Here is a 23,736-nt window from a genome sequence, read left to right as displayed (position 1 = left end):
ACTCAAATCTTCTTGAATGAAAAGTTGTGTTCAATTTAACGGTCAAACGCCGAATAACAAACAAATACAAAGTCAATGGACTTTCAAATAGAGAAACCACAAAGCAAAAACATGGAAATTAATGTAATACGTGATTAAGCATACGTATAGGTTCTTCTACAAGAGAAAATAGAGTAAGTTAATAATACCTTCAGGCTTCAGGAGCGGTAATAAAGTTAGAAAATACAAAAAGCATGGCGGTAAACGTGGTAGAATTAATTGCAGAAACATGAATTGTAAAAGGTAAATGAATCATCATAGTTCATAGATCCAACTACCGTGGAAAAAATCACAGTTGGTTGCTCGTGGTCCTTTGAGTAACTGAAAAGCTTCATTTGTGATATTGTGAAGTACAATAAATGTTGTAATAAAATTAGTATTAAGTACCATCAATATAAAAAAAATTGATTTGTAACTGAAATGTTTCTTTAATTGTTCGTTTGTGTAATAGTCGTAACTTTTCGAATTCTTGTAGTCTGGACCAAACGTTTACAGTGGTGTCTTTTGGGCTTTTACAAATATCACATAAATCAAAATAAAGGGGGAAAATAGCAAAAAATTGAGAAAAAAGATAACCGGAAATCTGTGATTAGAGCATGCCACATCACCTCCCCAATGCCCCTCAATTATATAAATATATAGATTGCTTTGGCGTCTTTTTGCTTGGTTCAGAGAAACACGCATATGCGGAGACAGATTTCAATTCTTATTTCAGAGTTTAACTTTTGTATAGCGAAAATATATAATTTTTACGCTATCAGATCAAGATGACCTAAAATGTCTACAGTAATTCAAATTTGATAACCTAAAAATACAGTAAATAACTTTCATTGACCGATAAATATACTTAAATATGTAAAAAAAATTATAATATCAATATATATATATATATATATATATATATATATATATATATATATATATATATATATTATATGTAGATAATTTTCATTAATACTGCAACTTCATGTTTGGAGTTACATTCTTTAACTTAAAAGTGACAAGAACAAGTCCACTAATAGGATGTTTGGCCAAAGCTTGTTAAATCAGTTTATTTTGGAAAATATTTTTTTAAAAGTGTTTTTCAAAAAAAAAAAAATTTTGGTGAGAAGAATTTTGTATTTGACTAATTAATTTGAAAAGCAGTTTTGAACAGTAATTGATATCTGGCCAAGTTTTTAAAAAGTATTTTTAATTGTATTTTTCTTAAAAGTGCTTTTCGAAAAAGTTTTTCTGTTTCTAAAAAATTGCTTCTGTTTCTATTCAAAAATATTTTTTCCTTTTAAAACCTTAGGCAAATATCTTTAACTTTAGGAAAAAAATATTCTTAGCCAAAAAAAGACACTTTTAGCCGAAAAGATACTTAACTAGACCGGCTATAAATATGATTGATTCGCCTTTTAGTTCAAGTTATGAATCAAAGTACTCCTCGAGTCACTTGATTTTTGTTGATCTCCTTTTAGAGAAGAAGATAAATACCACTAAAAATCCAACTGATGTGGAGGCATTATAAGTAGGCTTTATAGGGCCCCCCAACTCTCTCTCCCCTATATTTGGAAGAGTTGTGCGGGTGTAATAAATAGACTTAGATTTAGAGAATTATTTAAGTTTTACGAGAAAAGTAAAACTACCATAAAGGAGTTTGGAATTTGTGGCACCACAAAATTAAAAACAGCAAACTTACCAACAAAAATAATAATAAGAAAAGCAAAGCCGCCACTGAATGGGCATTGGGCTGATGGCGACTCTATCAAGGATTTGCACCTCAATTCAGAGATTTTGGTGTTCTCAACTCCCCTCGTACCCAATTAAGAGGCGCATCTTTGTACTAAGATAGGGGTGGTAATTTGGTAAAAAATGTACGGGACCCTCTATTTGATCGCCACCATTTAATCTATACTTATTTTTAAAAAAAATTTTAACTTGTACCTATTTTTTAAATAATTTCATGCTTCTTTCTCATCCTTCTTCTTCTCCTTCGTTTTCAATCTCAAGATTTTTTACTCAGCTGTCGCTCACCTCCAAGCTTTCAATAGAAGAGGTATTTTGTGAACAGAGCAAGAAACAGGCAGATCCTTTCATTGTTTTCTGCTCTAGCTGCATGTTAAACTGCCGATGCATCGTTTTTGCACTTCGTCTCCTTTGTTTCTAGTTAGGTGGATGCATTTTATGCCTAAGCAATGAATTAGCACAAGTACTCATTATATCACAGTACACATATTTTTGTTTTTAATTACAAAATAATCGAGCTGAAGTTAAGCAAATATAAACAAAAACTTCAGCACCTAAAATGCTGAAGTTCAGCAAATACAAAACAAACTTCAGCTCCTAGAATGCTGAAATTCAGCAAATACAAAACAAACTTCAGCTCCTAGAATGCTGAAGTTCAGCAAATACAAAACAAATTTCAGCTCCTAGAATGCTGAAGTTCAGCAAATACAAAACAAATTTCAGCTCCTGAAATGTTGAATTTCAACAAATACGAAACAAACTTTCAGCTCCTAGAATGCTGAAGTTCAGCAATTACAAAACAAAAACTTCAGTCAAAACGTATTGTAGTTTTATTGAATTGAAGTTTGCCATTGCACTATGAACTAAAGTTTACGTGATTGTTTTTGCTACTTCAGGCACGTATGTTTGAAGTTACCCGAAAAGTGGGTACGCTAGCAATTTTTTTTGCAAAACGGGTATAAGTTAAAAGGTGACCCCAAAACTGGGTATAGATGCAAATCCCCCGGTAATTTGAGCCTAAATCTATTTGACCGACCTAATTCGCCCAAGGTTTGACAGGCCATTACCCGCCTATTTGTTGAACTCAGTCTGACCTAACTTATTTCAACTCATTTAAAGTTGGGCTAATTTTTAGCCCAAATTGATCCATGAGTAACTTTATTAAAATATCTTTTAAATTATTTTTGTTTGATATGTTATATATGACCATAACGAAAGAAAACAATCTTATTTGATATAAAAAATTCATAAGAAAACGATACACATTAATTAAAGCTTGGTAAGAATTTGGCGGGTTGGGCTATAATTCAAATTTTTGACTAACTTGACCCAGTCCATATCAGCTCAAGTTACTTTTGGGTGGGTCATTGACCCGCCAATTTATTGACTCATCCCATTTTAACCCTTCCAAAATAGTAAAAATAGCACGGGCTAGCCAGTTTTCGGATTGATCATTTAAAAATAGCCAGTGTTTGCAAAGTCATTGAAAAATAGCCATTATTTTGCTGCAACACGAAAAGTTATTTCGGCATAATATACTGGAGATCGGTGCATCTGTGCATGAACTTCCTGCATATTATGCTAGAACTGCAACACGCGGAAAGTTCCAGTATATTATGCTGGACCGGTATATTATACTGAAACTCAAGTATATTATACTGGAATTCCAGTATATTATACTGGAGTATTTTTCCGGATTTTGAACAGTGTTTTCGTTCAGATTTATTTTTACATGAAAAATGGCTAAATTTCAATTACTTTTGAAATTGTGGCTATTTTTGAATGATCACTTATAAATTTGGCTATTTTTGAATTTCTCCCTCCAAAATAAGGTCAACCCGCCCATTTGATACCCCTAGTTTCATGAGATGTTAATTTTCAATTACTTATTTTCTCAATTTTAACTTCAAATATCATTTTTTTCCAGATTTAATATAATATATCCACACATGCAAAGTAATATTGATTTGTTGATGAGATCCTTATATTTTTAATTAAGGTTAGGTTGAGCTTTAACGTTCTTATTGAACTTGCCCTATACGAATTCGTATTAATCGGACTAATAAAATGCAATGGTAAAAAAATTTGGGCCGTCCTATTATATTCGTATTCTAGTTCTAGATAAAAGGAGCAAATATAGAGTAGTTTTATGAATAGAGAGGATAGAGGGGAGGGTGAAAATGAATCAAATATTCCATATTGGCACAGTTATAGTTGAGTGGAGTTGTAGCTCTATAATTAATGAGTGATAAAGATGGGGTGAAAACAACTTGTATAACGTGTGGTTTTGTCATCTCTCTAGTTCATTTCTCATTATTCTCTCTCTCATAATCAATTGGAGAGCTCTCTAATATCTGTTCCCTTATTATTGTTCTCACTGCAGCTCCATTTCCTTCGCCTTAACTGTCCCCTTGTGTCTCATGCGAAGAAAAAAGGAAGTTTTTTAATCCCAAAAACAGAAAACAAGAAAGCAGAAGGAAGATCATATAGTCATGGGTAAAAGTAGGCCACCAAAATCAGAGTCTAAAACTTCAAGACTGCTTGAACCACAATTTGTTGCCCCCAAAAAGAGGTGATTCAGCACACTTTCAATTCATAAGGCTTCATATTTACACTACTAGCTGATTTCTGGTATCCTTATTTGCTTCTTTTTGTTTCCATAGACAGAATCAAGTATGTGAGCATATATAATAAATAAAAGGGGGGATTCTTTTCTTTTTTCTTTCCTAACAGCTGTTGAATGTGCTCATGTTAGGAAGATGACTCAGAAAGTTGTGATCACAGTACAAATGGAAGCAAATGCTATAAAGCAGAAGAATGAAGGGCCTCCTTCAGATTGTTGGAGCTGGAGAAAATATGGACAGAAACCCATCAAAGGATCCCCTTATCCCAGGTGCATTTACCTTTTTTTCCCTTCCAATTCTGTTAACTTTTCTTTTGTTAAAGCTTCCATTTTTCAGTGTTTTATCCAAAATTAAACTTGATGAGTTCAATATTCTCCACGAAAATAATATTGAGTTTAGTTGAACCCGTTGAATTTGTGTTGCATCCGCCTATGTTTATGCCAGGGTTAAGTCTCTAGTGTGCATGCGGAGGTAATCCCAGATATAGAGTTGATGAGTTCAAAATGAGTGTGATAATTCCGACCCCTCTGCCCCGTCCCTGATCAATGTCGGAGCCACATGTATTCACAAGGTGTCATATCTTTTTATATATAAATATTATATATTGACTCACCCTCACTTCTTTGTGAATTTACCATTTTTTTTTTTACCCCCTTAATGAAAATTTTTGGCTTCGCTACCCCGCCTTGATTCTATGTGTGCATATATATCCTAGAGTAGTTTTTAAGTTGCCTATGCTTTTGAGATCCTTATTTACATGTGAAGAATTCAGTAAACATCAAGTGGATCGTTTTGGATACAGGGGTTACTACAAATGCAGCAGCTCAAAGGGTTGTTCGGCTAAAAAACAAGTAGAAAGGTCCAGTACAGATTCATCCTTGTTCATCATTACATACACATCCACCCATAATCATCCAGGTCCAAATTTGCCTTACAAAGACTCCCCTCTCAATCCTGTTACACAAGATTCTCCCATGACTCTGCAGCAAGATCAAGAACCAATAACGGACCGACATGTGTCCCTCGAAGACAATGATGGCATACTTGTCCAGCAAGAAGAGAATCAATTCACTGATAAGTTGTTGGGAACAATTTCATATGATGATTTTCTGCCCCTTTCTTACCCTCAACTAATGAACTTTCCAAAATCAGAATTGTCAGAAGAAAATGACTTTTATGATGAGCTAGGAGAATTACAACTACCTCCATCTTTTACTTCATTTGCAGGCATTTTTGAGGAGACAATCCTTGTAGATCCCTCTTATTCTTAGTAAAAAAATGCAGAGATCACACTTCAGATAGGTTTCATTGACAGGTAGTAGTGTTTGTGAATTTCTTGATGGGTAATTTCTTGTTGCCAATGCCTGAGGTCAAATCATTTCATTTGGCACATTGTAAGTATGATATTTCAGAAGGAGACTCAAAACATTTAATTTGTAGCCATGTAAAGGAAGCTCGCTGCTTTGTTTTTGATAATAGGATTTTGCAACACTTTGTATTAACCTGGTTTTCTATTTCCGTGCGCGAAAATATTTTTGTTATATGTCATACTAGTATTTCCAACTCAGAATATTTGTTTATTCTGATGCTATGCAGATAGAATCAAGCATCCAACTTGAAATTTTAAGATAATGGGTGAAACAACTCAAAACATTTATAAATTTCTCATCATATCCTTATAATTGGATACTTGGGACATATTATACCCTCTTTATAATGGTGTTATTTGTTCCAAACTTGCACTCAATTATTTCATTTGATACTTGCTACCTTCTTCAGCACATGCAATGCAATGGATAACTCTGTCCGTCCGTCAGAGTTTAGGCAAATACTTTTTGTCTACATTGAAATTTGAACTCTGATTTCTACAGTTTTCACTAGATTACTTTTTAGGATGCACCCTTGGGTACCAGAGGGACACATCATACTTTGCACATTTTGTTTCTTTTGGGACCACAGCACCACACAATAGTGTCTTCTTTTGCACATATTTGCGAGCAATAGCAGACACGAGGATAATGTCCAAAGGTAGACACATTTTTCATGGAGTGGTTTTGATTTGTTGGGGAAGAAATATATAGTAGTCCTATTATAATAGGCAAATAGATGCGTGCCCTGTAGATGATGGCATTTTGCTGCATTATAGTAATGGTTTAAAATGGGTATCTGTTCTCATGCTGGAATTTGCATCCTAAAAGATTTAGATACCAATGAAAATTCCAACCCACGAGGCAGAGCGCTAATGGGCCATAGAGGATATTGTCTGCTAATGGAAGTACCTTTTTCACATACAGTGACAGTATATGACTACATTCAATAGCACTATAGGAATCAATTATCTGAATAGTCTACTTTAAGTATTTGTTGCTTACAAGTAACAAGTTGCCTCAGCTACGAGATGCGAGTTCTTTCTCTAGAGAAAGCCTACTTACAGCTTATAAGGGAGAATATCTGAAAAAAGTGTTAGCAGGAAGCTTACAAAGAGCAATTAGGTTTAAATTGTTTCTAAAGATAGCTGACAAAGAATTTCACAAACTACAAGTGAAAATAGCAACCAGGAAGAAGGAATAGCTCTTTCTTCTAAATTGTAAAGCAACAATTCTTGCTGATATCTGCTCTCCTCTTAAACACTTGCTCTCGTTCCAAAGACATTTAATAGCGCCATAAGTGTAAACAATATGTACCCATGAACCCATTTGCAATACTAGAATATGATGGCACTACCCTTTTTGGTGGACTATGCAGCAATGAACTTGACCAGTGATTAGAAAAATATACAAATATGGAAAAACAAATAGAAGAGGAATGACAAATGGACTAGGGGCAGGGCGGCATACATTTATGAGGCAACCAAATCATGTACACAATTTGTTCCCAGATATAGCTGGTCCTGAATCCTATATATGGAAATGATATCCTCATTATCCTTGCTTAAATCGACACAATATGCAAGAACATATCTTAACAATCTTTAGCAGGCTTTCAAGCTGGTGTTTTCATGAATGGCCTTGTAGCACTGGAGACTGCAAAGAGGAAGATTTGTCTTAGAATCACGGTACTTGTATGGATTCACACAGGAAGGACCAGCACATTGCACACGAGGGGGAGGGTAACTGCAATTGGCAATAAAAACACAATCAGAACCATTAGCAACTTTAATAGTGCTTCATTCATGTAGCAATCCAAGATATCCAGGTTCCACCTCCTGTCTCCAATTCCACAGAGGACAAGAAAAAGGTGGGGATGGAGAAAACATTACCTGCAAGGTTTAGCAAAAAAATGAGGTAAACCCATATCTTCAGGAAATTTCACAACAGTCCCAGTAGGGCCCATAACCACTCTGATAGTGCTTTTTGCAAGCATCTGCTCTTTAGCAGCCTTCTCCTGCCAGATATAACGTCAATTAATTGTCAGCTTCATAACATCGCCATGAAAAACAATCTACATATCAACAAGCAGGTTACCTGTGCCAACTCTTCCTGCCGCTTCTTTATTTTATCTTCTCGCTTCTTCCTATTGGAATCTTGACCTAGAATTTTCCTAATTGCCTCAGCCTGAAAATTCAAAACGGTTATGCTCACTTCATCATCATATGACTTAGAAGAGCACACATACAGTAAGCAGGAAAAGGGACAAGGGAAAACCTCTGATTCACGAGCAGCCTTTTCATTTTGCATTCTACGTTTCTGAGCAGCCTCCGCTTTCTTCAGTTGCTGCTCAACATCTGTGAGCTTCTCCTTTTGCTCTGTAAAAAAGCAAAGATGGCAAGACAAATTTGTTAATCAGAAAAAGTTATAGAGCAAAGAAATAAGAGTGGAACATATAAGTAACTACAGTGTATTACTTCGAGGTGGCGCCGGTGGTAAACCATCAGGGAACTCAATTTGACTCACAGAAGAAGCAGTAGAATCCTTGCTAGATAGGAGAGCTCGTTGACGTGTTGTAAGAGTCATTTCTCCTCTCATCGTTTCAATTGGTGAATTTGAGGATTCCTTCCTTTGTTTCTGCTTCTTTCTTCCTTCAGGCTCACCATCAGACAGGAGCTCTTCCACCTCATAATCAGTGTCCTCAGGACCTTCCTCTGATTTCTTCCTTACATCTTTCCTTGCACTTCCCACATTTTCATCCTTTTCATACTTACAAACCTTTGAAACACGGGAAAGACTTCTTTTCTTGGTCAATTCCTCCTCGAAATCTTTATATCCTGTAAACTTTGAGGTTTTAAGCTTCTCCAAGTACCGAATTTCATCATCATCGTCATCCTCATCAAACCCCTCGGAGAGACGCCTCTTCGGCGCCCTCTTACTCTTACGAGCTGGATCTGACTTGTCACCTCTTTTTTCGAAGGCATTTATCATTGGTGTCTTTCCCATATTGTCTTTGCCAGCATCAAAAGTGCCTCTTGGTGAATCTCTCCACAAATTTCCTTGCAACCCACTTTTCTTTTCCGAAAGACCGTCTTCACTCGAAGTGTCCTAAAATTTAGATGAAAAGGTTAATTGGACAGCACTGAGACTTGAGAGTTTATTACAATGATAATCTGACCAATAATAAATGCCAAATTAATACATGCAATATAATAGATTTCTTTCTCTGGTAAATCGGCTTCAGATTAATCACGATTTGCATCTTCAAAAGCTTGGCATTAGTTTTCCAAAACTGTATCCAACATAAGGTAAGGGTTAACCTAATCCATCTGGTTTTCCATGAAGTGAACAACCAGAGTTTCTTGCTAATAATTTAGGGCAAAACTATTACGTTGTTAACTCATCCTTGAAACATTTGATTCTTATGGACCTCACTGTTTTGTTCCCTAATAAACCTATAATAATGCAACAACATCTATCTACATGTTTTGCTTTCCCTGTTTCGAGAAGTTAGACAGAAACAAGTATAGCAGCGAACCGTAAAAATGGTATGCGGTTCACCTCCTTTTCAAAATGATGAAACCAACCACAATTATGAGGGAGACTACGTTTAAAGCACAATCAAAGATTCAAGTGGGTTTAGATAATCCAAAAAATTAACTACTTGAGAAGAAGCACGTAATAAACCTGCTGGCCAAGTTTCTGCCGTGGCACCGAGGCACCTAAGGCTCGAGCACTTTTAGTAGACAAACCACCACCACATGCACCATGAGAATCGGTTTTGGTTTGAATGGTGCGCGTCACACCCCCAACTTTCAGCTTAACCCTTTTCAGCTTGTTATCATTGCCAACGGCATCCTGAACAGTTCCTGATTTCCTAAGAGAGGAGCCATTCCGGGAATATGTATCATCTCCTGGACCTCCATTACTATATAACAAGCTAGATCCTGTATCCTTATTCTTCTTAAAAGTGTAGTCCTCATCTACTCTTGAAGCAGAGCCTCTAGACATGCAATGATTAAGGTTGAACATTTTCCGTCCAGCATCGGCATCACCAGTGTTCTCATCACTGGAAACCCTGCCAACATCATCTGAAACTAGTGCTGAGGGTGACTGATCATGGCTTTCATGAAAAACCGGCATCTCTGGTCTAGGTCGTCGCAACATGTGGCTTCTTTTCTTTCTAACAGTAGCATTGAGCCCTTCAAATCGAGTACCACCAGATTCATCCATGATATATATAAAGAGTAGGTCCCACCAGCAACGCGTGTACTAATCACGGTAAAAAGACGACACTTGCTAAATGAGTTTGGTAATTGCTGGACCAAACTGGCAACTGCAAGCATTCAAAGACGTATCCTTTATTTTCTAATTCATTTATGTAGAGAAACATCAATAAATAAAAACGATTAACAAGAAGTTCATTCAGCATTTAATTTAATGTATCCAGGGGATGCAACACCCATACATGCAGTACACATGAACCCAACAAGCAAAAGGGCAAGGAAGACTATCATATCTATACAGTATAGTTAACTAAGAAACATGATAAAGAAATCAATTTGACTATCCACGACTTCCACAACACAGGGAACAAATGTATCCTCAATAAAATGCAAGTATCAATATAATGGCATATGGAGCTTTGAGGAATGTATTAATGGCCTTAAGTAAACACTGCATATGTGCAAAAACAATATATCAAGAAGATGGCTTAGGATTTTTCAAGAATGAGTTAATGGATTTAGTAATTCCGCCTATATGCAAAGTATAGCTGATCCCAAGCACGAATAAATGAGAGTTGCGGTAGATTAACTGTCCTCTTAAAATAGTCAAACTACTCGAATCCTCTAAATAAAAAAGTAGTTGAATAGAGCCAAAAAAAATAGAAAGGAACAAGGACGGATGTAGGCTTTAAGATATGGGTACGTATCAACCCAGTTGATTTGACACAAACCACTAAATATGCACAAAAATTAAATTCAAAATCCAATTACTAACACTTGGGGTCGTGTCCTAAAATCCAGAACCAATAAAGTTCAAGTCTTGGATCCGCCTCTGCAGATGATTCATATAGCCAATACCAACAAAATTAAAACTGAGTTAGTCGATGGTTTTTGGAACTAATGGCCCTAAATATTTGCCCAAAACTTGGCAGTAACTGGATTACCCAATAAGATGAATCAACGAAATACAATCAAGTTACGCAATTGACATAGCTTACATATTACAGCAGACCCATTTATAAAAACACCAAACAAATACAAGTAAAGCCCATTACACGCCCCAGCAAAAGAATACAGCAGATACCCATGAACCAAAAGAGAAAGGAAGAAGCAATAACCTTGTGAATGGCACAAAATTGAAAAGCATCCGCCCGAAGTTCGCAGAAAAGAAGAAACAAAAAGAGTGAATTAACGAAGAGGAAAGATATAGATAATATATATAATTGAGAAGAGGGAGGAAAAGAGTTGATGAAAAAGAGAGATGTATGGAAGAAAGAATAAGAAAGAGATGGGTTTTGGGTAAAGTATTATAATTAGGGTTAGAGAAGTGAAGGGTGTCGTTAGAGCCAAAGAAGACTCTCAATATCTTCTCCATTTTCTCCCTTTCCTATTCTTACTCACCAACACCACCCACCTACTCCAAACACCCCCCCCAAACACGCACACCCACACCCACACTGTCTCTCCCTCACACCCCTGTAATTTGTTTTGTTGGACTGCCCCTTTCTTTCTTTCTTTCTTTTTGCCTCAGTAATCCGATCCGACTCGATTTTCCTCTTTTATTTCCCTCGTCTTTTATACATGGTTATAGTTATACGTCTTTGTGCTTCAAAATGTGCGTATTTTAAGACAGTGCTCACGTTAGCACTACCTATACAATACGCATGTGTTCACTTTCTTATAAGCTTCAAAGTATTACACCTATCCTAGGTGTCCAGTCGAGCGCTTAATCGAGCCGAACTAAGATCAAATTTGAGTCTAATCAAATCAAACTGAGATGATCCGAGCCCAATTTTTTTTTTAAAACGAGCCGAGCTGGACAAAGCTAAAATGCAAGTGAATCGAGCTGAATTCAGAACCATTTGCAAGGTCTACCATTTTCAATAAACTAGTAATGGTACCCGCGCGATGAGCAGTTTGTATACGGTTAAAATCGGGCCTACCCGATTTACTATTTGATCAAGGCTAGGGAATTGCTCGAAGGTCGGCCTCGCAACGGACCAGACCGAGGTACGAGCACAAGGCACCGAGTTCGAGGACCGAAGCACTTATCGAAGATCGAGGCCAGTAGCAATCGAGACCAAAAGAGGCAGACATCGAGCAAAGCACAATAATGGAAAGGCGATATTCGTGACTGGCCGGAGATCATAGCGTAAATCTCGGAACAGATCAAATCAAGGGCGGTTATTTAGTTAATAATGGGATTTACTTCCGTAATTAGAATTGTACCATAAATATGATTCCTCTACTATATAAAGAGGATCCTAATCATCTTGTAACCATCTTGCATTCTCGCATAACAAAGCAGCACATTACTTTCTAGCTTATATTCTTATTCATCAGTTTGCTTCTTAACTATTTTGGGCACCGATCAGTTTGAGAGCACTTAAGCTCGAGGGTTGAATCACATTTCAAGACTAGTTTGCTTTCTCTCATTGTTAATCTTTACTGCTACTTTCTACATTTATCAATTGGTATTGGGTAAAATCACATGTCCTTAAAACCATATTTTAAGTTTAATTATTATTCGATTTTTAAGGTAAACAGTTTGGCACCCACCGCGGGGTTAAGGATAATAGTGATTGCCTAGTATTAATCCTCATAACACACACTGCTTTACGCTTGTTCTCGTAAGTGTCTTTGATTTCAGGAATCTACATGTCAAACTCTCAAGCAGCGCCCACTCACACAGACACCGGCCTTGGTCTTCATGGCGAGAACGAGAACATAATCGCCCCGGGAAATGGAGTACCTCCAGTCAATACCGATGGACCACCGGCCATAGATCCAGTCGATGTTAGTTCTTGTGTTACCATTCATGGAAATTTAGGCACCGACCCTAAAAATAGCATCCGCAGAGACGCCCAAGCAGCCGATCAGAACGCACAGAGCGGTGAAGAAGGCGGAATTAGCCTTCGAATGATATTTGAAATGTTGTAGACTCAGCAAGTTGTGATAGCGCAGCTCCAAAATCAGAATCGAGCACCAAGTAGAATTGAGCTTGATACATCACAAGAAGTTATTCATAGGGTCGAACCTGTACCGTAGAAATCGAACGATAATGGATCGGGAACTGACCCCGCCATCATGAAGATGCTCGAGGAGCTCACTAAATTGATCGAATTAGGAGAAAAGAAAATCGAGGCTAATGACAAAAAGGTAGAAACGTACAATTCACGGATTGACCAAATATTGGGGGCACCCCCAATTCTAAAAGGTTTGGATTTGAAGAAGTTTGTGCAGAAGCCTTTCTCTCAAAGTGCAGCTCCGAAGCCCATTCCAAAGAAGTTTCACATGCCAGAAATTCCCAAATACAATAGAACCATTGATCCTAATGAGCATACCACTTCTTATACATGCGCAATAAAAGGAAATGACTTAGAAGATGATGAAATTGAATATGTTCTGTTGAAGAAGTTTGGAGAAACTTTATCGAAGGGGCGATGATATGGTACCATAATTTGCCGCCCAACTCCATTGATTCCTTCACCATGCTTGCTGATTCGTTCGTAAAGGCACACGCCAGAGCAATAAAGGTCGCGACTAGGAAGTCGGACCTCTTCAGAGTGAGACAAAAGGACAACGAAATGCTAAGGGAATTCATATCCCGATTCCATATGCAACACATAGACCTACCCCCGGTCATCGATGATTGGGCTGTCCAAGCCTTCACTCAAGGTTTGAACGAGCGAAGTTCGATAGCATCACGACAACTTAAACAGAATTTGATTGAATATCCAGCTGTGACTTGGGCCGATGTGCATAATCGGTACCAATCGAAGATCAGAGTTGAGGATGATTAGTTACGAGCCCCTTCCTGTTCCGTATACCCAAATAGATCTGACGACAGAGTTCAAAGGGACATCGACAGAAAGCCCCGGTCAAACAGAGATCGGTACCAACCATATAGTACAGATCGTAGAAACAACGGACCGGGACATAATCCTATTCAAACTTATCGAAGGAATGCTCGAGGACAAAACTCCCGAGGGCTCATGAGTAAGAGTGGATTATATAAACATGTCGAGCCTAAGAAGCGCCACGGTTATCAGAATACAACTTCAACGTCGATGCATCGGGTATTGTATCAGCCATTGGACGAATAAAGGATACCAGGTGGCCCAGACCTCTACAGACAGTTAAGGGAGGAGGTAGCCCGTTTGTTCAACGAGGGTCACCTTCGAGAGTTCCTGAGTGATCGAGCTAAGAATAACCTTAGAGATAGAGATGCAAACAGGAAAAACGAATAGGAGGAACCACAACACGTGATTCATATGATCGTTGGTGGGGTTAATATTCCTCAAGGCCCGATATTTAAACGCACCAAGGTGACAATCACAAGGGAGAAACGTACCCGGGACTACTTACCAAAAGATAACTTGTCTTTCAATGATGAAAATGCAGAAGGGATCGAATAGCCTCACAACGACGCACTTGTAATATCTATCCTTATGAATAAAATTCAAATTAAATGTGTGTTGATTGATCCAGGTAGCTCGGCAAACATTATTCGATCGAGGGTCGTAGAACAACTCATCCTCCAAGATCAAATTGTGCCTGCAGCTCGAGTACTGAACGGCTTCAACATGGCAAGTGAAACCACCAAAAGGGAAATCATTTTGCTAGTAAATGTGGCTGGGACTATCCAAGAAACAAAGCTCCACGTAATCAAAGGTGACATGAGATACAATGCGCTGCTCGGAAGACCTTGGATTCATAATATGAGGGCAATACCTTCAATGCTTCATCAAGTCTTGAAATTTCCAACATCAGAAGGAATCAAAATGGTGTACGGCGAACAACCCACCGCCAAAGAGATGTTTTCAATCGATGAAGTAGTAGCAATATCAGTGCTTTCGTCAACAAAGGGATCATAGCCAAAGGGAAAATAGGAAGTCAAATAGCAAACACAGGTACTGGCCTCGGCGCCATCGAAGGAGCAGGAGTTCTTCGAGGATGAAGATTTTATAATACATCGAACCTTCATGACACCCGATGATTCTGATGCAACAAAGTCAATGGTTGAGGAGCTGGAACAAATCATACTGATAGAGCACTTCCCGATCGAAAGGTATACCTGGGCACGGGGTTAACTTCTGAGCTCAGGAAAAAACTTGTTCAATTCCTTTTAAATAACATGGATTGCTTTGCTTGGTCCCACCTGGATATGATAGGAATTCCACCGGAGATCATAACATATCGATTGAGCCTGGACCCGAAGTTCAAACCGGTAAAATAAAAGAGAAGTTCCCAGTCCGAGGTAAAACATGCATTCATCAATGACGAGGTAACCAAACTTCTCAAAATAGGATCCATTCGGGAAGTAAAATATCCCTAATGGTTAGCAAACGTAGTTGTAGTCCCCAAGAAGGGGAACAGACTTAGAATGTGCGTAGATTATAAGGATTTAAACAAAGCATGTCCCAAAGACTCTTTTCCTCTGTCGAATATCGATCGCATGATCGATGCCACGGCCGACCATGAGATCCTTAGTTTTCTCGACGCTTACTCCGGGTACAATCAAATTTAGATAAACTCAGAGGATCAGGAAAAGACTTCATTCATCACCAAGTATGACATCTATTGTTATAATGTAATGCCGTTTGGGCTAAAAAATGCTGGTGCTACTTACCAGTGCCTAGTGAATCGAATGTTTGAAGAACAAATAGGTAAATCAATGGAGGTATATATTGATGATATGCTAGTTAAGTCCCTACGCGCAGAGGACCATTTAATTGCAGGAAACTTTCAATATATTAAAAAAATACAACATGAAGCATAAAGACTGGTCGGTTCGGGTAAGTTTCTCGGCTTTATGGTGTCAAATCGGGGGGATCGAGATCAACCCCGATAAAATCAAGGCAATCAAAGATATCACAGTCGTGGATAGCGTTAAGGGTGTACAAAGACTAATAGGGCGGATAGCCGCCTTAGGCCGATTTATCTCGAGGTCTTCAGATCGAAGTCACAAGTTCTTCTCACTTCTCAAAAAGAAGAACAATTTTGCTTGGACCTCGGAATGTCAATAGGTGTTGGAAGAGTTAAAGCGGTATCTTTCGAGCCCACCATTGCTTCATACTCTAAAAGCGGACGAGTAACTCTACTTCCATTTTGCAGTCTAGGATGTTGAGGTAAGTGGTGTCCTAGTTCGAGAAGAGCAAGGTACGTAATTTTTGTTTACTATGTTAGTCGAACTTTAGGTGAAGCCGAGACCCGGTACCTACACTTACAAAAATTAGCGCTTGCTTTAATAAGCGCCTCTAGGAAATTAAAACCATATTTTTAGTGCCACCCAATTCGTGTGGTGACCACTTATCCTCTCATAATGTTCTGCACAAGCCCGGACTCTCAGGCCGATTGGCTAAATGAGCCGTCGAAATTAGTGGGTATGATATCAAGTATCAACCACGAACGACCATCAAGTCTCAAATCTTAGCAGACTTTGTGGCCGACTTCATGCCGGCCCACGTACCCGAGGTCGAAAAAGAACTTTTGTTAAAAATAGGTACATCTTTGAAGGTGTGGACCCTTTTTACAGATGGCGCTTCAAATGTGAAGGGGTCCGGACTAGGCATCATTTTTAAGCTGCCCACAGGCAATACAATTAGACAATCTATCAAAACCCCTAAGTTGACTAACAATGAGACCAAGTATGAGGCCATGATTGCAGGTCTCGAACTGGCTAAAAGCTTGGGAGCAGAGGTCATCGAGGCCAAGTATGACTCCTTACTTATGGTTAACCAAGTCAACAAGGTCTTTGAAGTTTGAGAAGATCGAATGTAGAGGTACTTAGACAAACTGCAGGTAACCCTACACCGGTTTAAAGAATGGACCCTACAACGTGTACCTCGAGAATAGAACAGTGAGGCCGATGCCCTTGAAAATTTGGGGTCATCAGTCGAAGACGATGAAATTAGCTTGGGGACTGTCGTACAACTTTCAAAGTCAGTAGTCGAATAAGGCCACACCGAAATAAACTCCACAAGCCTAACTTGGGATTGGAGGAACAAATAAATCGAGTATCTAAAAAATGGGAAGGTTCTATCGGATCCTAAGGAATTGAGGACTCTGCGAACAAAGGCTACACAATTCACATTGGCCGATGATGGAACATTATACAAAAGGATGTTTGATTGGCAGTTGGCAATATGTTTGGGTTCGAGAGACACCGACTACGTCCTACGAGAAATTCATGAGTGTACTTGCGGGAACCATTCCGGTGCAGAATCACTGGTTCACAAAGTCATCAGGGCAGGGTACTATTGGGCCAATATGGAAAAAGATACTAAGGAATTCGTTTGAAAATGCGACAAATGCCAAAGACATGCACCGATGATCCACCAGCCCGAAGAGCGGCATTATTCAGTCATATCCCCATAGCCGTTCATGAAATAGGAAATGGATATCGTCGACCCTCTGCCATCGGCCCCAGGTAAAGCTAAATTCATTTTATTTATGACTGACTATTTCTCTAAGTGGGTTGAAGCACATGCTTTCGAGAAAGTTAGAGAAAAAAAAGTTATAGACTTCATTTGGGATCATATCATATGCCGATTCGGGATACCCGCCGAGATCGTATACGACAATGGAAAATAATTCATCGGCAGTGTAAGCACGTGATTTTTGCCCTATATGAGAAATACTCCCAAAAAATTCAAAATAAAATGATTTTCCATGGTGTGCAATTTTGAGTATTTTTGTGATATTTTTGGATAATTATTTGTATTTGTCTGTGTTTGCTTATTTGTTAAATTAATAAAAAATATAAAAATATGTCGCATTTTGCATGTAGGATTTAATTCTACAATTGTTAGTAATTAAATTAGTTTTACAAAAATTAAAAATTACAAAAAATAGGCATCTTTTGCATTTTTAGCATTTAATGTCCAAATGAACAATTTTATGCTTAATTATTACTTAATTGTGCGTTAATTGTTATTGGGAGTTAATTTGCGCTTTTATAACTTAATTTAGTTCTTAATAATAATTTAAGTACTTTTATAATTTAGTTTTAGAAAAATAAAAGAAGAAAAGATAATAAAAATACAAAGATAAATCGGATTGGGCCACTTCTTCAAATTTCAACCTCAGGCCCAAATAATTGCCCAATCTTCCCCATGACCCAGTCCACTTCAGACCGGGTCGACCCGGTCCGCCCCATTAACCCATTAACCCAACACCCCTCTTCATTCAAAACACAAAAAGAAAAACAAAAAGAAAAAAAACCTAAAAAACCTAAAAAATGGTCCGCCCCCCACACCCTTTGGCTTCTTCTTCACAAAAACTCAAGAACACCTCCCATGGCTTCTTCTCCAAACCTTCAAAACTTCAGGCTCATCCATGGCTTCCCTTAGCTTCGCTATCCAAACGCTTCATTTTCTCCGAGTTATATCGTGAACGACCTCTGCGTCGACTACCTTCCTGCTGCCCGCGTCCAGCTACGACGAGCAGCCATGGCTGCTCCGAACGGATGTCGTTGCTCCATCTTCGGCATGGACATGGCTACCATGGCATCGCCTCAATGACGAGCAGCTGTCTGGCGACCTCCCCGTCGGCTTTGTCGCGCTGCTTTTGTTTCCTTCCAAGATCCAGCTCTTCGTCGTTTGCTTCACGTCCATGGCACCCAAACTCAGTCACAACCCCGTCGCCATCTTCTCCACGCTGCTGCGTTGACTGCTACTGTACGTCGACCTCCCCTACCGCTTCAAGCTCGAGCTGCTTCACCATGAACGACGACAAGCAGTCCGCCATGGCTGCTGTCACTGCTCCGTCGTCACTGTAGCAGTTGCTACGTCCAACGCCTTCTCCATCTTCTTCTCGTCGCCTTCAGTCCCAAAACAAGATTCAACCATTTCGTTTGGTCGAGTTTTAGTCGAGGTCGTCGAACATAGTTTTGAGTTCGTCAAGTTTACAAGGACGGTGAGTTCGTCGTTGAGTTCGTCGTTGAGTCCGGACAGATTTATTCCCATTCGAGGTTTGTCAAAACAGTCCATACAATCGAATTCGTCGTTGTTCATCTCCGGTTAGTAATTTTTGAGTTTTATTTTGTCCGTATTTTGTTTTGATATTTTCGAATCTAAAATCGGCAAATGTTTGTTTTGTTCATGTCCATGGTTAGATATTTGATTTTTGGTTTTGTTCATGTTCATGTATTTTTGTTGAATTAATTTTCAGATTTCAAATGGAAGTTAATTAGTTATTTTTCATGTTTATTTCATGTTTGTATTATTGTTTAAGTGAATATTTGTTAGTTTAATGTTTGTTAGATTCAAATTGAAATTTAATTGACTATTTCTTCAATTTGTTTCATGTGTTTATGTATTTTTAGAAATTGTTAATATTGTTAAGTTCAAGCTTAAGTTCATAATTGTTTCTTCGTCGATCTTGTTATTTGTCTAAAAGAATTTAGTTGTGTTAAGGGAAATATATTGATTTAATCGTTTGAATCCATCATGTTTGTTGTTTAAAATATTTTCATTCATGTTCATACTTTGTTTGGTTGATCTTGAATCCGAAATTTGTATAGTTTGATTTCTTATTTATCACTTATGATTATTTCTTGAATTTGTCTCATAATCTTGTTTAAGTTTAATATAGGAATTGTTTGTTGTGATGTTGTTAGAGTTGATTTTAAGTTCAATATTATTGAATTTGGAAATCTAAATATACTTGTTTGATTGTTGTTGTTGAATCTGAAAATAGGATTGTTTGTTGCTAAAAAAATATTGTACAATCAAATTTTAGTTGTTCTTTGTTGTTCAATTTGTGTTCATGTGATTTGTTGTTGAAATATTGAAGAAATCATATTCATGTGATTTGTTGTTTAAACATTGTTAGAAAGTGATCATATTGTCTATATTTTGGTTAAGTTTGATTAATTGATTGTTATAGGTGATGGGGTAGTTTGGTAATTTGTAGTACGTTCGGGGTAAAATAGTAAGGAGGGGTAGTTTAGGAATTGTACATTTTGTATTTGTTTATATGAAGCATGGGGGACAAAATGTAATGGGGTGGGTTGTGATATAGTTGTTTAATATAAAGGGGGGACAAGACAAAATTTAGTGGGGAGAAATCTTGTATTTATTTATGTTAGGCATGGGGGACAAAAAATAATGGGGTGGTGTGATATATTTATTTAATGTAATGGGGATAAGTGGGAAGATAATGGGTTTGGTAGAGAAAATGGAATGATTTTAATTGATTAAAGGGTTGGGATTATATATAGGAAGTCTTGAAGACAAGACACGGAGAGATACGAGAGAATACAGAAGAAAAAGAACGAATCTGAACAGAAAGAAAATAAGAGAGAAAAAAAAGAGGGCTGAACATTTAAGAGAGAGAAAATTCCGAAAAAAAATATGTAAACTTTCAAAAAAAAACTAAAAAAAAAATCTTTTGCTTTCTTTCATTGTTTGAAATCAGAATTAATTGTTTTTCATCAAAGCTTGAAGCTTTTGTTTTGAGTTTAATACTCCACCGGTTTGCAAACTCTGTTCCTGGGTTGTTACTGCTATTGGACTTTTGTTGCTGTGCTGTAATGTTATTACTGCGTGACTGACTTTCTTCTTCTTATATTGGCAATACCAGGTACACAACTGTAATTTTGGCATTTTGTAAGCTGAAATGAAGAACGGAATGTTAAATTTTTAATTTAGTTTTAATTTTTTTGTATTGTATTTAGATTATTCATGTATTATTATTCTGTCAATCACTGTCATTTGGCATAATTAGACATGTTATAGCGATATATTAAATAACGCCTTAACCGGATTATTAGGAAATATATTCAAGACGGATTACTAATTAAAACTGTTTAATAATCAAAATAGAAGAAATAACGTAAAAATGGCGTTATTGAATTAGTTTGGCAAAAATTGATTAATTCCTTATTCATAAGGTTTTTTTTGTCAACATTAAGTTAATCGGAATCATGTAGTTAATTTCAGTTAAAACATGAATTAGTTTGCGAATCAAGTATTAGGACATGATGTGAATTAAAACAAAGTTAGTTAAGTTTAAATTGTTTAACTTTTAGAAATATGGTTTAGTAATCAAGTTTTTTTTTAATTTTCAGTATTTGTAAATAATTAATTTCAATAAGCTTAAGTCATACTAACAATATGTTTTAATCCAACTATGGGATAATTAGTTTTTTTTTTACTTTTTGGGCAATTCCCTGTTGTTCGTAATTATCATTTTAGTAATATTACTTTCCATTAATATTTGTTTTGAATTAGTAATTAATATGTTATTTTTAAGTATGTAGAGATTGACTTCATAATTATGGACAAACTTAGTAATAATAAAGATGTAGTCATTAAAGGGTATTCATAAAATAAGGGAGGATCTCGCTAACAAATAAACAAATATAAATAATACAAAAAATTGCAGTCCTCCAATCTTATTTATTTATTTATTTTTATATAAGAAAATACCTAGATTTCAAGATGGGCGATTTAGTAAAATTCACGGTCTTACCTAATAATATCATAACGCGTAGTATTTTGGCGCATATTTAATAAGGTTATTTTCTTGAATACGGGTGTACATTTATGTAACCCAAATCACGATCTTGACGAAGTCAAAATGCGTCAACAAATCACGCGTGCACTGGTTGTGGCGTGGCTCGAGATGCGTTTTCACGACGTTGCAATTTTGTATAAAATAAATAATGATAAAAGCGGTTTTTAAAAGTTAAATTTGCACATAAGTTTATAATACGTATTATATCAGATAGTCAAGCCAAATATAACAGTTGAGCGACCGTGCTAGAACCACGGAACTCGGGAATGCCTAACACCTTCTCCCGGGTTAACAGAATTCCTTATCCGGATTTCTGGTTCGCGGACTGTAATACATAGTCATTCTTTTCCTCGATTCGGGATTAAACTGGTGACTTGGGACACCCTAAATCTCCCAAGTGGCGACTCTGAAATAAATAAACAAATCCCGTTTCGACTGTCCTTTAATTGGAAAAAACTCCTTGTACCCTCGCGGGGCGGAAAAAGGAGGTGTGACAGCTCTGGCGACTCTGCTGGGGAATAAATTTTGACCCAGAACCACTGGTTCGGGGTTAGAGATTCGAGCTTTGATAAATTGTTATATTTGGCTTTATCTGATTTTTACATGTTTGAGCCTAATGTGCTAAATGCTGCTTTTACCGCTTTGATATTATTTGACTGTATATATAAATTGTGCCGAACCCTTCTCTCTTCACCTCCGGGGATGTGCTTACTGGTTGAGACTCCCTATTCTGTTAGTGTTATACCCTGAAATAAGAAAGAGGTCGGACAAGTTACGAAGCCGGATGGCCTTTTGGTTCCCGGTAAGTTGCCCCCTCCTCGACTCGAGTTGTCCGCTCGGGTACACAGTCTAGTACACTGACCCAGGTTTTGAATATAGAATAACATGACTTCATGCCGGATCCCTAGTAGGAACGCTTATTTGCATCACGTTGCATTTGACTTAGGGGACTCAACACAGGGGTTGGGTCCGTCTAGGACTAGCAACCTGAAATGAAAAGACCATTCTGATGCATCCTACTTGCTCTGTACATATATTTGTTTCGAACTTGCATGTTGACCGGTTTCTGAATCTCGGGAATGTTGGAAAATTGAAGAAAAAAAAGGGAAAAAGAATATATCAGTTAGGGAGTTAATTGATTATTTTAGGAAAAAAAATCAATGACCAATTACTGGCGAAACTCTGCCGAAATTTTGAAAAAAAAAAAAGAGGAAAATATTTTATTTTACTAAACTAAAAAATATAGGAAAAAAAAGAGTCTTTTATTTTTTTTTTGGAAAAATAGATTGTTTTATTGTTTGTTGAAAATAAAAAAAAAATCGTTATTTTGTCTTATTCAAAAATAGAAAAGGAAAATAGATTGTCTTGCCAGGAAAAAATAAAAATGGAAAAGAGTCATGTTTTAAAATAGTTCGATTAATTTGCCCGAATTACGCGGGTTTGATTCTCACCAGATGTGAGATACGTAGGCAACCCTCATCGGGTCCAACCCACCTTTTGCTAAAATAGCCAAAAGCAAATAAATAAATAAAAAACATGTCAAATTTCTAAGAAGTCGGGTGACGTTGTTTTATCAAGACATAGCCGAATGTTCCCGAAGGGGACGCCGGAAGGCTGACTTTGCATAAACAGCCACTTTTGGGTCATATTTAAGATTTGGTCCAGTTGACCCACACAACCTTAAAAATCTTCGTCCCCGAGACGTTGAAAGGCCGTGTTTGCAATATTGAGTTTCCTAATTTGAAAAACGATAAAAAAAGAGTCATAAATAAGTCAGGTGATGTTGTTATGTCATAAATAGCCAAATATTCCCAAACGGGGCACCGGAGGGCTGACTTTGCATAAACAGCCACCTTTGCTCGTATTTTGATTTTTGACCCTCACAGCCTTAAAATTTTTGCCCCTGAGGCGCAGGAAGGCCGTGTCGCAATATCGGGTCTTTTATCTAAAAATATTAGAATTAAGAATTGAGTTCTTCATTTGAAATATAGGGTTAATTTTGAGTCGATAATATAGATAGTAGTTTTTGGAGTTAAATAAAAGTTTTCTTTTGCTTAAACGCTTTAATAAATGTGCAGGATGAGCACGACAATAAATGAGCCTTTTTCAATAATGACCAGAATCCCTTTTGAGCTGCAATTGTGGTGGAATGATTTGGGCAAAGAAGGGCAAGACGAAGTGAGAAAATATTTGAAAGACCTTCCGGATTTATTAGACATTCAACCT

General features: G+C 37.3%; 2 protein-coding genes across 3 annotated transcripts; one reads left to right on the top strand and one right to left on the bottom strand.

The window, feature by feature from the left end:
* The first annotated feature begins 4,023 nt into the window (after window positions 1–4,023).
* LOC107806855 (disease resistance protein RRS1B) lies at window positions 4,024–5,958 on the top strand. Of its 2 annotated transcripts, none has more exons than XM_016631133.2 (3): window positions 4,024–4,342; window positions 4,530–4,663; window positions 5,197–5,958. In XM_016631133.2, the coding sequence occupies exons 2-3, from the start codon at window positions 4,530–4,532 to the stop codon at window positions 5,663–5,665; spliced, it is 603 nt and encodes a 200-aa protein (XP_016486619.1). In that variant the 5' UTR covers window positions 4,024–4,342; the 3' UTR covers window positions 5,666–5,958. The 2 variants fall into 2 exon arrangements, with proteins under 2 accessions (XP_016486619.1, XP_016486611.1); XM_016631125.2 differs by having other exon boundaries at window positions 4,027–4,342; window positions 4,526–4,663.
* A 1,242-nt stretch (window positions 5,959–7,200) lies between these two features.
* LOC107806867 (uncharacterized) lies at window positions 7,201–11,534 on the bottom strand. The gene is made up of 7 exons (XM_016631141.2): window positions 11,106–11,534; window positions 9,449–10,097; window positions 8,239–8,869; window positions 8,039–8,139; window positions 7,859–7,948; window positions 7,654–7,778; window positions 7,201–7,507 (listed from the first exon to the last, which is right to left on the bottom strand). The coding sequence occupies exons 2-7, from the start codon at window positions 9,992–9,994 to the stop codon at window positions 7,366–7,368; spliced, it is 1,635 nt and encodes a 544-aa protein (XP_016486627.1). The 5' UTR covers window positions 9,995–10,097; window positions 11,106–11,534; the 3' UTR covers window positions 7,201–7,365.
* Window positions 11,535–23,736: the final 12,202 nt, after the last annotated feature.

Source organism: Nicotiana tabacum, chromosome 22 (assembly GCF_000715075.1).
Source record: "Nicotiana tabacum cultivar K326 chromosome 22, ASM71507v2, whole genome shotgun sequence".
Classification (NCBI taxonomy): domain Eukaryota; kingdom Viridiplantae; phylum Streptophyta; class Magnoliopsida; order Solanales; family Solanaceae; genus Nicotiana; species Nicotiana tabacum.
This window is presented reverse-complemented; position numbering and strand designations above follow the sequence as displayed.

What these genes read in the sequence shown, in the direction of transcription:
- LOC107806855 (XM_016631125.2), top strand. Translation starts at nt 4,263, where the DNA reads ATGGGTAAAAGTAGGCCACCAAAATCAGAGTCTAAAACTTCAAGACTG. An exon ending in TTTGTTGCCCCCAAAAAGAG is followed by an intron (nt 4,343 to 4,525) that starts GTGATTCAGCAC and finishes TGCTCATGTTAG; the next exon opens with GAAGATGACTCAGAAAGTTG. An exon ending in AAAGGATCCCCTTATCCCAG is followed by an intron (nt 4,664 to 5,196) that starts GTGCATTTACCT and finishes TTTTGGATACAG; the next exon opens with GGGTTACTACAAATGCAGCA.
- LOC107806867 (XM_016631141.2), bottom strand. Translation starts at nt 9,994, where the DNA reads ATGGATGAATCTGGTGGTACTCGATTTGAAGGGCTCAATGCTACTGTT. An exon ending in AGGCTGCTCGTGAATCAGAG is followed by an intron (nt 7,949 to 8,038) that starts GTTTTCCCTTGT and finishes TTGAATTTTCAG; the next exon opens with GCTGAGGCAATTAGGAAAAT. An exon ending in GGCAGGAAGAGTTGGCACAG is followed by an intron (nt 7,779 to 7,858) that starts GTAACCTGCTTG and finishes TATATCTGGCAG; the next exon opens with GAGAAGGCTGCTAAAGAGCA.